This window comes from Corylus avellana, chromosome ca1 (genome assembly GCF_901000735.1).
Source record: "Corylus avellana chromosome ca1, CavTom2PMs-1.0".
NCBI lineage: Eukaryota > Viridiplantae > Streptophyta > Magnoliopsida > Fagales > Betulaceae > Corylus > Corylus avellana.
In genome coordinates, this window is record NC_081541.1 from 29,785,370 (window position 1) to 29,801,326 (window position 15,957).

General features: G+C 35.4%; 2 protein-coding genes across 2 annotated transcripts; both read right to left on the minus strand.

The window, feature by feature from the left end:
• Positions 1-237: 237 nt before the first annotated feature.
• Positions 238-7,095, minus strand: LOC132179287 (probable galacturonosyltransferase 3). Its single transcript, XM_059591995.1, has 9 exons — positions 6,891-7,095; positions 6,651-6,703; positions 6,482-6,542; positions 2,931-2,981; positions 2,720-2,857; positions 2,295-2,426; positions 1,875-2,209; positions 837-1,782; positions 238-603 (listed from the first exon to the last, which is right to left on the minus strand). Exons 1-9 carry the CDS (start codon positions 6,951-6,953, stop codon positions 328-330), a joined length of 2,055 nt encoding a protein of 684 aa, XP_059447978.1. The 5' UTR covers positions 6,954-7,095; the 3' UTR covers positions 238-327.
• A 2,640-nt stretch (positions 7,096-9,735) lies between these two features.
• Positions 9,736-13,789, minus strand: LOC132179297 (probable serine/threonine-protein kinase PIX13). The gene is made up of 6 exons (XM_059592005.1): positions 13,431-13,789; positions 12,699-13,021; positions 11,726-11,861; positions 11,475-11,617; positions 11,035-11,158; positions 9,736-10,886 (listed from the first exon to the last, which is right to left on the minus strand). The coding sequence occupies exons 1-6, from the start codon at positions 13,501-13,503 to the stop codon at positions 10,468-10,470; spliced, it is 1,218 nt and encodes a 405-aa protein (XP_059447988.1). The 5' UTR covers positions 13,504-13,789; the 3' UTR covers positions 9,736-10,467.
• Between the last annotated feature and the right edge of the window lie 2,168 nt (positions 13,790-15,957).

The window sequence follows — 15,957 nt, forward strand, 5'->3', positions numbered from 1 at the left end:
TATATAAGTCAACCATAAGTCAACCCATTTACTTAAATAAGCCTGATCCCTCAACCTCTAACCTATAAATTTCATGGTAGGTTTGCAAATCATGTCAAAAATTGTCAAACGCTATGCAAAAGAAAGAACGACAAGATGGCTGAGGTAAACTGCACTAGCTTTGCTCTCACCAAGCATCGTTTAGCAGTTGACTCAGCATAAACAAGAAACTATCAACACAAAAGAGAACATGGACACTTTCTGTGTAAGCAACAAGGCATATATATTGCGTTTCTTTTCTTTGGGAAAAAAATCAATGATTACACTCGTAAGATGGAGAAAAAATAGTTATTCGCTAATGTCACACAATCGAAGATAAGGGTTATCAAACATTACATATCTAGACCAGTAAGACCTGTACTTGGAAACAGCCAAAGCCAACCAGGGCTTGTAGTTTCCGTTGTAATGGATGACAGCTGCATTCTCTATCTCTGTTTTATTAAGGGCTGGATCATAGCCAAGCCCCAAGACATGCCAACCCCGATGCAGCGGATAGGTCAAGTTATAGAAAGTGATCAGTCCCGGAGGCAATGTGCCAAGTTTCCAAAGTGTTCTGTCCTCATTCTGCAATAACAGTTTTACATCAGTTTCTTGCCTGAGTAGAGCCAAAGCACAATCATGAGTGCAAAGAAAAGAATAGAATAGAAAAGAAAATTAAAATTAAAGAGGAAGATATTCAAAAGCCTTTGAAAGGCGTGAAATAAGTAATTTATAAAAAGCCAACCAATGATAAGAACACGAAAAGGGTGGGGGAGATATGTGTTGTGATTGGAGGAAGAAGGCAAATGAAGCTTTACCATATCTTGCCAGTGATGATATATTCCAGTGATGTTTCGCTTTTTCCACTCCTTCAAGTCAAAAATATTCATGCCAAATGCCCAGCCACAAGCATTTTGATCGAAATTCTCAGAGATCTTTGGGTTAGAGAAGTTGAGATACTTGTCAAACCTATGGAAGCTATGCTTGCATGTCTCCACTGCACCATTTACCATCCCTCCCAGATCAATGGACCAAAGAGGAGTGAGATCCTTCTGAACTACAATATCATCATCCAAAAATAAGATCTTGTCTAACTTTGGGTAAACTTCAGGAAGATAGAATCTAAGATGATTCAACATGGACAAATATTTTGGGTTCCTATACTTAAGATTGTCAGACCCAGTGGAGATGGAAGAAGGATGATTTGCCTTAAAATAGTATTCTTTGATTCTCACAGATTCAAGTTGACGTAGAACAGAACAGTATGAGGAATTCAGCCACTTGAAATCATCAATGTTTTCGACATGGACTGTTGCTTTTGGAGGAGGGTTGACAAGAAACCACATTCTCATTGCAGCGAAATTCAGTTTATCTGTGACTATATGGAAAACATGCTTCTCAGGTTCCTTTGTGTGTAGCACAGTAGAATTGACAACCACCGACGTTGCTAGTACATTGTCAGAAAAGATGGCATAGTGATAGAGAGAAGGATCTTCACGCTTTTCTTTGTCAAGATCCTGTTTCTTATGATAACCCTGCAGATAATAATCTGTTGCAAGATGCAGAGGCAGGCAATGCAACGGTTTAGGCACTGTTTTCGCAGCTAGCTGAATCGAGAATGCATTCTTTTCCTTCAGTAGATTTACATTCTTTTCAGTTGATTGAAGCATGGCTCTAAACTTCCTTGCGACTATGGCACAATCATATAATTGGTCTTTCGCTATGGAGAGAACATGGCCCATTGCTTTTGCTCGATCAAGAGCACTAGAATAGGAACAGTGAGAAAAACTGCATGAATTTCCAAGAGCAAGCATGTATACCTGGAAACCAGGACAGTGGACAGAGACTTGCAATACCTGGGGTGAAGTTCAGCATCAGATCTTGCTTCTCCAATAGTATGTTGACTTTCTCTAGAGTGTTTCAGGAGAGAATCGTAAAGACTCGTTTCATTCTTAGACTTGGCAATGTTTGCATATGCTTTGGCCATTAAGAGCTGGTCCCGCATAAGTTTCAGGGTTGAATCGGAATTTGGGCTATTAAAATCTCGCCTCCATATACTGTACTTGCCCTTGACGGTGGTGTCAAATCCTTCAGATCGTTCAATTGCTGCTGCTACCATCTCATTGTCAGTTTCTTTATCTTGTCCAATCAACTGTGCAGTTCGAAGATCCCTCCTTTCGTGCCGCTTTTTCTGAAGAGCTAGGAACTGTTACAAAACAAAATCAAGTGCACAAAACATATTTAGGGAACACAAATAGAAGCATTTGATAGTTTACCCGCCGCATGAGCTTCACTGGGCTCATTAATGACATGTGAGGATATGGGCTTCCACCTTCCTGATGCTCATCAGTAGAATACTCAACATTCTCTCCAGATCTTATCCCAGATTGAAATGAATCTTCCACCGCCTGAAAGTAAGGAATACATGGAGGAAGTGGTCTGTCAATGTCTGTAGTGAGGAGTCTATTTGTGATATCAGCCACTTAAGCTAAACAAAGCGAGGCATTAAGCAGTTTTTTTTTGTCAGAAAACATTAAGGTAGAAGATTAGGTTCTATATAAAATACATATGGCTCTCATACTTGTTCTAACTGTTTCAGCTTGGTATGATTGAATACTTCCCCATACATCATTGATTTCTAAAAAAAAAAAAAATCATTGATTTCTGAAAAAGAATCAATGTTAAAATTAAATAGCAGTACCTGGGAAATCTGTGGCTGGTCAAGGTTACCATCCATAGGGTTTTCCCATACCCAAGAAGCAGATAGATCCCTCATTTTCACCCTACTAATTCGAACAGCACCAGATGCGTCGCTGTATGTTGCAACGATGTCAAAATCCTGTATGAAATGTATAAATATAAGCATTACTGGTATTTAATGACAAAAAAAAAAAAAAAACTCTACAAATTACCTTTTCATCTGGATGATTACCGACTCCCGTAACAGAAGAATTACCTTCTTCCTGATAAGCCAGCATTTGACCACATGTTTAGCAAATGCAACAATTTTTATAAAAGAAGTGTTACACATCTATCTCTTGCCCATCTCTTGTCCATCTTTCTTGCAAATTCACCATTGAATTTGCCATCTTTTATACGGAAATGGACAAGAGAAGGGCAAAAAATAAAAACCAAACATTTCTCTTTTTATAATAAAATATAAGTTATGTAAAGAGGTAATGGTTTGAAACTCAAACATGAGGGTGAGAGGCGGGTGAAGGGTTTGTGGGAGTCAAACATCTACACATGCCAGTTGCAGATTTGACAACGCCAACAAGCGCCAGCCATATGAATCCATTTTGCCATAATTTTGTTTTATTAATAAGTATTTCAATCTCACTAAAATGCGCAAAGAAGCACAACCCAAGAACAACGAAAGTATACATACAAGAGATAAGTCAATTAAGAAGTAGAAAAAAACAACTCCATAAATTCTAGAAAACTATAATAACGAGAGTTGTTGTAAGCTGCCACCCAAATATAAAGAGATTTGAATATATTAGCTTTTAACTCTACCATCATTCTCTTACAATCTTCGAAATTCCGAATATTACATTCTCTCCAAACGCACCACATTAAACATAGAGGAGCCAACCTCCAGCTTCTAACTTTGCAACAGGCTACAACTTCCAAATTGGCCTCTCCAGCTAGCCAACAACTCCATGGACCCTTTAGGGCATAACCCACTCTAATCCAAAAAGACGATAAATCAATACCCACAAAGCTCTAACCACTTTGTAATGGAGCAAAGATGATCTATGGTCTTCCCGCTCTCTTACATGCACAAAGTCAATCCATCACTATGATGCCATAATGACTTTTTCTCAGGTTAATTCAAAGTTAAGATCTTCCCTAATGTCGTCATCCACACAAAGAACACCACTCTCAATTGAGCCTTATTTTTCCAAATTCTCTTCCATGGAAAAGGAGAGCTAGTGGGGGGCAAAGCGCATGATAAAAAGATCTGACCTTGAATGTCTACCTTTTGGAAGGAATCCAAGAGATTTTATCCTCACCACCTTGTCTTAACTTGAGAGAGAACAAAAAATTAAGGAACGAAGTGACCAAATCCACCTCTCAATTAAGCATTGATCTGGTAAAAAAATAACATTCCACTGTAGAGTATCATGATAAAATTGCACAAATTCCGCCACCGAAACCTCCTTACAACGAGCGATACTATACAACTCTGGAAAAGCTGCCTTCAAGGTCTAGTCCCCACACTACAAATCATGCCAAAACCTTATCTACGACCCATCTCCCACCTCATACCTAACAAATCTAGAGAAACCACCCACCCCCTCCTAATGTTTTTTGAAAACCCAACCCTGAAGAACCCAACAACCTCATTGGAACATCACCCTCCCCACATGCTGTCATATTAAACTTTTACTACCGATCTTCACAAGGCCTTCCTCTCGGTGGAAAAACACCATAACCATTTTCCTAAGAGAGCTCAATTAAACAAAATCATGTTTCTAACCCCCAAACTACTCGAGGAAATCGGAGTACAAATCTTAGACCAATTAACAAGATGAAATTTAAACTAATCATTAACTCCAACAACCTCATTGGAACATCACCCTCCCCACATGCTGTCGTATTGAACTTCTACTACCGATCTTCACAAGGCCTTCCTCTCCATGGAAAAACACCATAACCATTTTCCTAAGAGAGCTCAATTCAACAGAATCATGTTTCTAACCCCCAAACTACTCAAGAAAATCGGAGTACAAATCTTAGACCAATTGACTAGATGGAATTTAAACTAACCATTAACTCCACCCTATAAAAATCCGGTTGAAGTTTCTCAATTCGATTAGTAACACCAACGAGGATGAGGAAAAGGGATAGACAATATGTAGGCAAATTGAAAGAACTTTTTAATCAGTGTCAACCTACCACCCTTAAACAAATAAAGTATTTCCCAACCAATCAAATGATGTTCCATCATTTCACCACTACCTCCCATCTTGATCTCCTCCACTGGCGGCATTGGTTGAGGGAGGTAGTGGTGAAACTACAAAAGAGCCCATGTGCTAAGTAGAAGGGGGACCCGACCCCACTATTGCACTCAAAACCAAGAGAACGCCCCATGTACCCAATCTAATTCTCCACTTAACATTGGATTTGGGCCTAGGCTAAGGTCCTGAGGATGACCTAAACCAAGGGCTTTAACTTGCTCTCTGTCAGAATGGGCCAACACAGAAGATGAAACTGGACTCGCCGATGAAGAAGATTGAGCCCTCCTATTTTGAGCAGGCTTTGATTCTGAAAAACATGCAAGCTGATTAAGAAAACATTTAGGGCCTGCTCCCGTACCCAAGCCCAAAGATGAGGCCTCGTGCACGAGCACTTGGATTGAACCTTAATGAAGCTCTAGGTTCAATAACACAACCTGGGCCTAAGCATGTGGCACTCGCCCAATTGGGCTAGACCACTGCAAACGAGCTTGGAATATCCGAACCCAAGGCATTGGGCATATTAGATGGGGCTTCTCATTACCTTCATTTAGAGTCATACTTTCACCAACACCACATTACCTTCCCCTAATTTTACTCCAATCCCTTAAGCAATTCCTTCTCCATGCAATTGCTTACATCTAAAACAATCTCTTCTCCATATCTCTCTCTTATAGCAGCTAAAATATTAGGGCTTGTTTGGTCATCCCATGGAATTAGCTTGCTCCAATCCTATCTGGTATAATCTCCAACAAACAAATCCAACATCATAAATGGGGTAACTTAAGAATCGCCAGTATCACCATAAAAGGTTTGAAGTGAGATCATGGATTTGTGTAAGATCTTATAAAATTATAGCTGGGGTGTTTTGAAATTTCATGGGACAGCTGAACAAGCCCTTAATATTTCACTTAATTGAAAATTCTCATCAGTTTTAACACCAATATTATATAATCCTTGATACACATGTTGAATTTCACCCTATCCGAATCTAAGATAGAACCTCTCTAAGAAATTCCAAAACTCCAACTTTTTAGATGGTTTGCATACTTACCTATTTTACAAATCTGAGGTTTACCTATGGAGAAACTACATTCCATCTAATCACCCTTACTTGTTTTCTTACAAGCCAAATATCTAGGAAGCTTACAATTAAGTAAATAGTTAATGACACTAGGTTACACACAATTACGGCAATGTAGTTATAATAACAAGATACTAAACAATCGAGTAATGATATAAGAAGGACTAGAGTCCTCCTTGAGTCCTTCTAAATGAGATGTGACATTTAAAATCACCATTGAATTTGAGATGATCATTATTGAATTTTGATCTATTGGTGATTTTAAAAATCACATCACATTTGGAAGGACTCAAGAACAACCCTAGTCCTCCTTATATCATTACTCTAAATAATCCCCTAAATGCTCTATTAACTATCCATAATCATTACAGCTGAAACCATGCTCAGAAAATTGAAATAAGAAAGATGAGATTGAAACCTTCCCCAAACGGCACTGCTCACAGTCATACAAGGGTCGAAACTCTTTGAACTCTCTTTGACTGAAACCATTAACAAAAATGCAAATCATAGTAACAGAAATCAAAGACCAATCTTCCAATTATAGTAAAATTAATTCACAAATTAGACATGTTAAAGACTAATCTCACATAGTTGAAGTATCTAACGCATCAGCTCCAACAAAATCGATGTGGCATACAACCTGTGTGACCAAGACCAATCAAATCCATTAAGGTAAGAGACTTGTTCGTACTTATTAGGTGGATTCAAGAGCTCAATCAGAGGATTGATTGTAAAACAGTGAGACATTAACGCTAAATTATATTAGAGAGATAATTAAGCATAATATAGAAGGATCTAAAAGATCGAGTGGAAACCCTAGAAATTACCAATGCGATGCAGATGAGCTGCAGACAAAGAGAGCTTGAGATTCTTCTTTCACCAGTTTCCATTGGCGAGAGAGAGAGAGACTTGTTTCAGCGGGATTGAAAGGAAGGAGTTTTTATAGGAAGCGGATTTTCAGCGACAAAAATCGAATCCTAACGAACATGTTACGGAAAGAGTCGCAAAACGGCAGTGTTTGTGTTTCGAAGACGAAAATATCGCCTTAACTAGTGCGTTTAAGGGATTTGGAAACGAGTAATGGTACGAACCATCGTTTTATTCTCTTAAACTAACGTGGCTTTTAAAATTACCATTAATTTTTAAATAAATCATACTTGAATTTTGATCTAATGATGATTTTGAAACCTACATCAGCTTTATAAGAATAAAAATATGGTCTCTACCATTACTCTTTGAAAACTTCCCATTAGTGCCACTACAATTTTCTGAAGTATATTCTATTAAATAAATTTTCTTAAATTTTATCCATTTTTTTCAAATATGGATTTTGAAAACTGTTAAACCAATGGTACGTCTTTTTTTTTTTTTTTTTTTGACATGTCCGCACAGGAAGGGGGAGGGGGATTCGAACTAGTGACCTTCGCTTCATTAGGTGTAGTTCCAGTTGATTGATCTTCCTCTTGGGGTCACCAATGGTGCGTTTAGTATTGTGATTTTGCGATTTTAAGTTAAATTGCATAAAATATATGGTTTGAAAGTACAATTTTAAAAATATGCAACTTGAAAACGTGTAAAATTTGTGTTTTCGTATGATAGACAAAGGGATATGTTTTTAAAAACGTACTATTTTAAAGGTTAAATTGTGATTTTAAAGACTAAAATCAGACTAAACTCTAATTTTAAAGGTTGAATAGTAAGTTTTAAAATTACTATTTTTAAATTGTACTTTTTGAAATTACAAACCCAAACAGACACATAAAACACATTTACAATCTGTTGATACAAATATGATTGGAGGATGTAAAAAAAAATTGGTAGCCGATATGACTCTAATAACATCCTAACACGTATCAACAAATTCTAAAAGAGTTGTAGGTGTAACGTTTTTAATAGATTTTAGCATGTCATTTTTCATCCCTACCAAGTACCAACTTATATTTATCACCTCTCTATTTATCAAATTCTTTCCTATTTTTAAAAATGATAAATGTCTATATAACAAATTAACAATATCTCGACTATTCAATTTGAAAATAAGATTTATATTTATATTTACATGATAGTTACCTTACAATTTATAAAAATATTGATCCGACAAAAGGTAATCATAATAGAATGTAGTAATAACTAATGAGAGTGAATTTGGCCTCCTGTAGTGCAGTCGTTTGATGAAAATAAATAACTATATGAATTATTTATTAAACTGGCTCATCATTACAAGATAACTTGCTAATTTAAACAAAGTTGATAATTAGAGAGTTATCTAATTTAATCTTACATTTATTCAAATTGTTTTATTAATTTTCAACATCAGTATGCCTTTTGGAAAAATAACTAAGGATCGGAGCCTAACAAATATGAGTGAGTTTTTATGAGGTCTACTTGCCAGAGAGGGGCAGGCTGTTCAAGACTATGGACTGTACTTCATGTTCGCGTATCGGATTCATGTCATATTGTGTCGAGGTATGAATATAAAACTATATAAATCGACTATAACTCGAGACATTTAATTAAATAGGTTAAACCCTTCAGCCCTAACTTGCTAATCTTGTGTTAAGTTTATGACGGGTTCATAAGTTGTGTCAAAATTTGTCAACACTAAATGTCACATATGTCGAGGCATGAGTGGTAGATTAACCATAACCCGGCTTATTTAATTAAATTGGTCAGACCCTTCAACCCTAACCCACTAATTTCATGTTGAATTCATCTCCTACTCGATACCTGCTTGAGAAAGTAGACCCATAAAGACTTTCACATTTCTACCAAAATTATTAGCTATTTGGGTAACAAAATTGTTGATATCTTTACCTAAATACCTAAATTCTAAAGAGCTTTCCTTTAGAATTAGAAGAAAAAAAATATATAGTTTTCTTTAAGAATAAATAATTAAAAATGCATGTCAATGAGTTCAATAGTATTCCATTTCCATTATAGATATGCGTCCATTTGGTGTATTACAAGTTTACAACTTTATTTCCATTTGGTTAAACGTGATTAAATAGTTACAAATGTAAGATACGAAACCTAATTGCATTCCTGAGTCTTGTAAACCATTAATCAAGTCAAAACTCAGGTGCATGACATGGACTCAGAAAAGAATGAGACAAGAGTTTCATATCTCCATCCAGGGAGGTTTTCAATTTTTTCTTTAAAATATTTCTAATAAGATATATATATATATATATATATATATATATATATGTGTGTGTGTGTGTGTGTGTGTGCTCTCTTAAAAATTGAGCTTAACCTCTCATTCATACTTTGACCCCCCGAACGAAAAATCCTAATTCCGTCCCTGTTTATGTGAATGTTGGAGGGAAGCAAAGACGTGAGTTATAAAAATCAAAGATTAGCATAAAGACAATTTGAATCATCACCAAAGCCAAAAGGTGTCAAGTATATTGTTTGTATGAGAAGTATATATAATCAGCCAGAGTTCATTTGCCACACTGCTGTTAAGATGATGCTCCCTGAATTTCTTTTCTAAAACCAGATCATATATCCTCCTGCAGTGAAAGAGCAACCTTTTGAGGCATTTTTGGTAGTTCTAGCCATTAAGGTAGAGGGCATTGGGAAAGTTGTAGGTTTAATGCCACAACCTGCCGCCATGAGGAGATCAGGCGGCAGGTTGTGGCAGATAGCTGAACTTCTACAAGCTTTGATGAAGCAATCTTATGATCCTCTTGGCTGCAAGCTGCAGTAGTCTTCATGGCTCTTATTATAATACCATTGAAGCTATGTAAATAGATCTGAAAATGAGTGCTTATGCTTTTTCCCAGCAAGTTCATATAATGAAGTGTTTGGACATCTATTGAGCTTAAACTAGTCCACCAAGTTCTGCATGGCATTTGAATTACAATACATAACTTCCTATTTGCTTTCTGGAATACTATCACCATAATAGACTGTTCTAACATGTATAAAGTATTCAAAGATGAAAGAGTAATTGAATTGTAATCTGTCTTTATTTGTCATTTGATTAAGCTCCTCTTTGCTTTCATGTCTTCACTAAAAAGTAATCAATTTATTTGAAGTTCAAACGTATATGAAATCAAAAGCTTATATAGTAATTAGTCTTCCAAAAAATTACAAAAAAGAAAACTAATAACTAATAACTAGCTAACATAACCAAACACAACTCACCAGACCTTCTACATACTTACAGTTGTACCACTAACATAGTCAATAAGTTGATACAAGTCACCAAAACAATAGTAATACTCAGCAATTTTGGTTCTTCACAGAATTTGTGACACTTTATCGCATAATAAAAGAAAAAATGGAAAGATATATATTTTTTTTCATGAAAAACAAATCAGCATACAAGGGAATTCCCATGCACGTATGCAGCAGTTGTATCCAAGACACCTTACTCAAGGGGGAGTACTGTTGGTAGGCTTAGTGTCCATCTGGTCTTGGGTGAAGTGGAGAACGATGGTGCAAAGGTTGCTGGCCCTGTCGGTGAGCCATAGGATGAGTAGAACGATTTCTAGGTTCCCTTGGTCTTTCCTTGGCGGTTTCAATCCGTTCCAGTGTCTCCAGAACTTCTTTCATTGATGGTCGGTGTTTCGGTTCAGCTGCAAGACATTTTAGAGCGAGCTGAGATATATGTAATGCAGCTTTAGAAGGATATCTTCCTTCTAACCGGTTGTCCATAATTTGCTTCAACTTTCTTCTTTCTGATAGATACGGTTTGATCCAGTCCACCAAATTATGTTTCCCATTTGGACGATTTGTATCGAGTGCCCGTAAACCTGTTAAGATCTCAACCAAAACAACACCAAAACCATACACGTCGCTCTTTACATACAGATGCCCTGTTTAATCAACATGATATAATGTCACTGCACAGCTTTTATAAGGACCAAGATTGGTTAAGTGGTGGAAATTTTCTCAAAACTAAATTCAAAGACTTAAACATCCTTAAAAGCACCAAAATTCCAAAAGGTTTCACAAAAATAATACCTGTAGCGACATACTCCGGAGCAGCATAACCATATGTGCCCATTACTCGTGTTGTCACATGTGATTGACTAGCCGACGGACCCAACTTAGCCAAGCCAAAGTCTGATATCTTGGCGGTATAGGACTGCAATAAAACAAAAAGTTAGAACAAGTTAAAAACTTATTTGTTTCCAGAAACACCTTATGAATATATGCAAGCTGTAATAACAATGATATCTTGTGAATATGAGACTTGCTTTTTGTAACCATGAGTATGCATAAAGCCTGGCCATATGAACAAGATAGAAAGATGATATAATAACAGATGTTTAGGGACAGTATTAATTTAGCCTTCTTGATGTATCATCTGTAATCTTGGTAGTTATTCACATTTCAAATAAAGATTTTCATTACTTATCAAAAAAAAAAAAAGTTATTCACATTTCAAATAGAAGCTTTACCCCATCAAGCAATATATTGGAGGCCTTGAAATCTCTATAGATAACTTGCTTATCAGAAGTGTGCAAGAAGGCCAGGCCCCGAGCTGCTCCTATTGCAATCTTAAGCCGTATTTCCCATGGAAGCGACTGAACAGCTGCACCCCCTGCACAAGTAACGAGGATGGAGTGTATGGTTTAATATGTGAAAGTCACACATGGCATGCTCATATGAATACTAATACTAGAGGGTAATTCTGTTTATAAGCTCTTACTTCCAAAGAGATGGTTTTCTAGGCTGCCTTTTTGCATGAATTCGTAAATGAGGAGTAACTCTTTATCTTCCCAACAGTATCCCAATAGCTTGACAAGGTTAGGGTGAGAAAGCCTTCCTAAGAAATTCACTTCTGACTGCACCAATAAATTAGTACCCAGATAAGCATACATATTAAAAAATTGTTTAAAAGTAATGTTTTAAAAGTAAAATAGCGAAAAATAACCAAACTCCAAAAAAAAAAATGTGACCAGGTGAGAGAGAGAGAATTGTAATATGGTTTAGAATATCAAGATCTCTGGCTTTATTTAATACAGAACTAACATTCACAATATCAGGCTATTAATTTTCCATGGAGCTCGTCTGCACTTAAACTGGTTATCGAAGCATTAATCAATATAAACCAAAAGCAATTTTGCACCTGAGGCTGAGTAGCAAAGAGGAAGCTGCGAGCATTTCAAGTTTCAACCAAAGTAGACTGAATCAAACCTTACTTTGATTTACATGCTTCATAATTCACTAGTTTTTTCCTTTTTTCTCTGCAGTTCTTTCCAGTATTTAAGACACAACTAGCTGATGTTATTAAACAAGAAAGACAATAACCAAGCGAGAGCATATTTTCAATATCCCATAACCCTTTTCTTGATTGTTTTAATAGTGGAGGAGCTGTGCATATTTTAGCTTCCGTAATTATACGGAGACAAAGTTTGAACTCAGGACTTTCGTGCCGATACCATGTTAAATCACTATTTATCTCAAAAGATTAAGCTGATAAGAAACGGTTGATTTAATCATTAAAATTATATTTTAACCGTAATCAGAGTTTTTGTTATGTTCTGTTCTATAAAAGCTTTGAAGGAGAACAAGACATTACAAAACAAGCCTAAAGATAAAGAAAAAGGACAACAAGCACAGTAAAAGTGCAACTGAAAGGACAAAAGGAATCCAAAACACATGAATTTTGGTAGAATCACCTGCCACTCCTGAAAGCCTTGCATGCTTTCAGAGTTCAATTTTTTAACAGCAATTACTGTTCCACTTCCGTTCTTGGACGATCCCTTATCATCAAGCCAACCCTTGTAGACAGTTCCGAAGCCTCCTTCTCCAAGAACTGTATCAGGTTTAAAATTCTTGGTTGCAGTCTTCAGTTCTGCAAAACTGAAGATCCTCAACGTTGGGGTGGGTAAGATCTGCCCATCAGGATAACCTGGATCGCCGCTAGCCGCCGAGAAGTGGCTATTTGCAGAGTAGTTACTACCCCTAGAAGTAGTTGCATTGCTGGTTGTCTGAGATATCCCTGTCATAATTACCCAAACATGATGAAAAATGACATTAACCAATTTCACAAACAGGGGATTTTGGAGCTGAACATGCAGAAATTCACATGGAAATTGAAGAAATTGGGATTATGCAAAGATCCAAATACAAACGAATCCAAATGGAAAAGAACAAAAAAAATGAAGAAAATCAATGTTTGTGTTCTAATGACACCAAGATAGTCCAGAAACAAAAGTCATCATTCAAAACAGAAAAGTTTGACTCTCATCTCACTGTCAATTAAATAAAAGGTTCAACATTATAAAACAACACAAAATCATGGAACATAAACAGAAAAACAACAAAACCCACTTGAGAAATTCAAGAATTGAATACCACATGGCAAACATATAACAAGAAAGCACAATTTTTTTTTTCCTTGTGGGTACCTGAACTGATTTGGGTTGTAGTGCTTGGAGTTGGGTTATCAGCTGGTGCCGGAGAACCCCAACAAATTCCCATCTGAAACTAGCTCCTCTCCTCCTCTTAGACCTACAAAAATGGGGTTGGATTTATTGTGACCCAGAATTCTAGTTGTCTTTCAACTCCTCCTCCTCTGCTTTGACGTCTTTCTTCTTCAACCACTTGTTTTTTTTTTTTCTTGAAAGCTCTGTTTCTCCTTCCACTCTCTAAACCTCTGACTCTGATTTCTCTATCTCTATATTATGTTTATTGATTTCCAAATGCAAATGAAATGAAATCAGACACAAGTGTTGGTAAACACTTGACAAAAGAAAAAGCATTTAAGCTTCGCGGGTTATGCAGACTGGAAGTTTGTTCAAAGTCAACAGCCGTGCCTGAGGGACTGGTCAAGTCATACGGAACAAAATTCAATTCAAAGAAAGATATAAAAAGTATTAACAAATCACTTTTGAGGGGCCTTTTATAATATCTATTCTATCTTATATATTATTATATTCATCTTAACTTGCTCCTTTTCTATGGTTCGTTCCAGGTTTATATAATATTATAATAATTTCAAATTATTATTTTGGACATATAATAAGATAAAATGTTAATCAAATTATTATACCATTTTGGACATATAATGGTGAAATTAATTATTTTTGGCAAGTTTTTTTTCTTTTTCTTTTTTCTTCTCTTTGTTGTTACTTTGGCAGCCAGGAGCCACTAAAGTGAACTTAATTATGAGTAGAGATTTTCGACTGCTAAGAATCAGTCAAGTATCTGCAAAGTAAGATTTTTTTTATTTATTATTTTAATTGAAGAGGAAAGAGGTTACAATTGAGATTATGGATGACCGAATTTGGGGCATTAGCACCAAATTTAAGGTATCAACACCAAATTAAGAATGACTGAATCCCTTTAAGGTGATATCATCCCTAAAGGGTTAACCTTCTTCCCCTAAGTTTTAGTTTTGAATCCAAAAACAAGTTTTGAGACATTAAAACTTAAATATTAGTTCATGAAAATTTAGCTAACAAAAAAATAATAATAATAATAACAAAATTTGTATTTTCATTTTTTATTATTTTTTAGAAGCAACCATACGTTGAACGACACTTAGCTGCCTCAATTTGGCAACCGCATAGACGAACTCCTTAATTATTGCTGGTGTCCACATTTTTGGTTATATTTTTATTCACTATAAATGTAGTGCTTTCAAAAGAGGCAAATTCCAAGTAAGAACCATATCATAAAGTGAACAATTAAAATAACATAAATTGATCTAAATCCATTAACTTTTAACTTTTTGTTTGAGTGGTATTTCACCAATTATAGGATGATCTTATTATTAAAAAGAGAGAGTCTTTAAAATATATATATTTATTTTCTCTTTAACTGTATACTAGTTTGACTATTCTTTTTTAGATTAATCATCCATGATGTTTTTTATTGGGTTAAGGCTCCACTAGAGTCTTGGTAGTTGACAATTTTTTTTTGTTCTCTTCTTCCATTTATTTGGTCAGTGTGAAAAGCTTAGCTTGTATGCGTTGCCTTGCCCACCAAATTCAAAGAAAACCCATAATGTGTTATTTCTTCCGCAATTTCTTTTGCTCATGGTGTGTTTGACGTTTTGATTTTATAGATAAAAAGTGTGGTTTTAAATCAAATTACAAAAAATAAATTGCTTGAGATTTTATTTTTAAAAAATTATAATTCGAACAACATAAAAAATTTGTATTTTCAAATCGCACGACAAACACGTACTTCTTTAAAAACGGATAATTTAATTTTATTAAACACCTAATTATTTTTTTAAAATTACAAATCCAAATCGACTTAGTCTTCTAACCTTTAAATAGGACCGTATCAAAAGTAACGACGTGCATGATTTTACTAGGAAATGTCCCATTGGAGTCAATACACAGCCTGTATTCCGTTGTTATCCCTTTCTTTTCTTTTCTTTTTTGTCGAAAAAAGCACTAATTGCTAGGGTTGACAAAATCCAACATCTCCAATCCCTTTTGAGTACTTGTGGACGACTTGGCAATTTCCTACAACTTTGAAAATTGGGAGAGTTAAATAGGATATTTTAAATTTTATTTGAAGAGAAATGCTTGTGAGACCGAAGTAGTTTTCACAAATTCAATAATAAATTTTTTTAAAAATAAATAATAACAAAAAATGAATATGTGATAATAGCTTAAAAATGTCTATTTATTCTATTAAAATAAACATTATCATATTTTACTTTATATTTAATTATGAAATAATGTTTAATTATTAAATATGAACTTAAAATGATATTATAATGCAAGTTATTGCCTTTTGTAAGAATTGAAGTTAAATAAGACAAAAGCCAAGCAAATAAATAAAAAGAAAAAAAAAAACAAAAATGGGAAAAGAAAGAGAAAAATGGTACGAGAAGACAAAATAAAAGAAAAGTCATGCTTGTGGGTCCAACGCCTGATGTTCAACAAATTTTTAATCGGCCGGAAATTTCATGGGTTT

Bases quoted from the DNA above. Each gene is read 5' to 3' on its own strand.
- LOC132179287 (XM_059591995.1), bottom strand. From the start codon at position 6,953: ATGGAAACTGGTGAAAGAAGAATCTCAAGCTCTCTTTGTCTGCAGCTC. The intron at 6,543-6,650 runs GTGAGATTAGTC...TAATGGTTTCAG, and splicing joins GCGTTAGATACTTCAACTAT to TCAAAGAGAGTTCAAAGAGT. The intron at 604-836 runs GTAAAGCTTCAT...CTGTTATTGCAG, and splicing joins ATCATCACTGGCAAGATATG to AATGAGGACAGAACACTTTG.
- LOC132179297 (XM_059592005.1), bottom strand. From the start codon at position 13,503: ATGGGAATTTGTTGGGGTTCTCCGGCACCAGCTGATAACCCAACTCCA. The intron at 11,862-12,698 runs GTGATTCTACCA...TTATTGGTGCAG, and splicing joins AAGGCTTTCAGGAGTGGCAG to TCAGAAGTGAATTTCTTAGG. The intron at 10,887-11,034 runs GTATTATTTTTG...TTGATTAAACAG, and splicing joins TCCGGAGTATGTCGCTACAG to GGCATCTGTATGTAAAGAGC.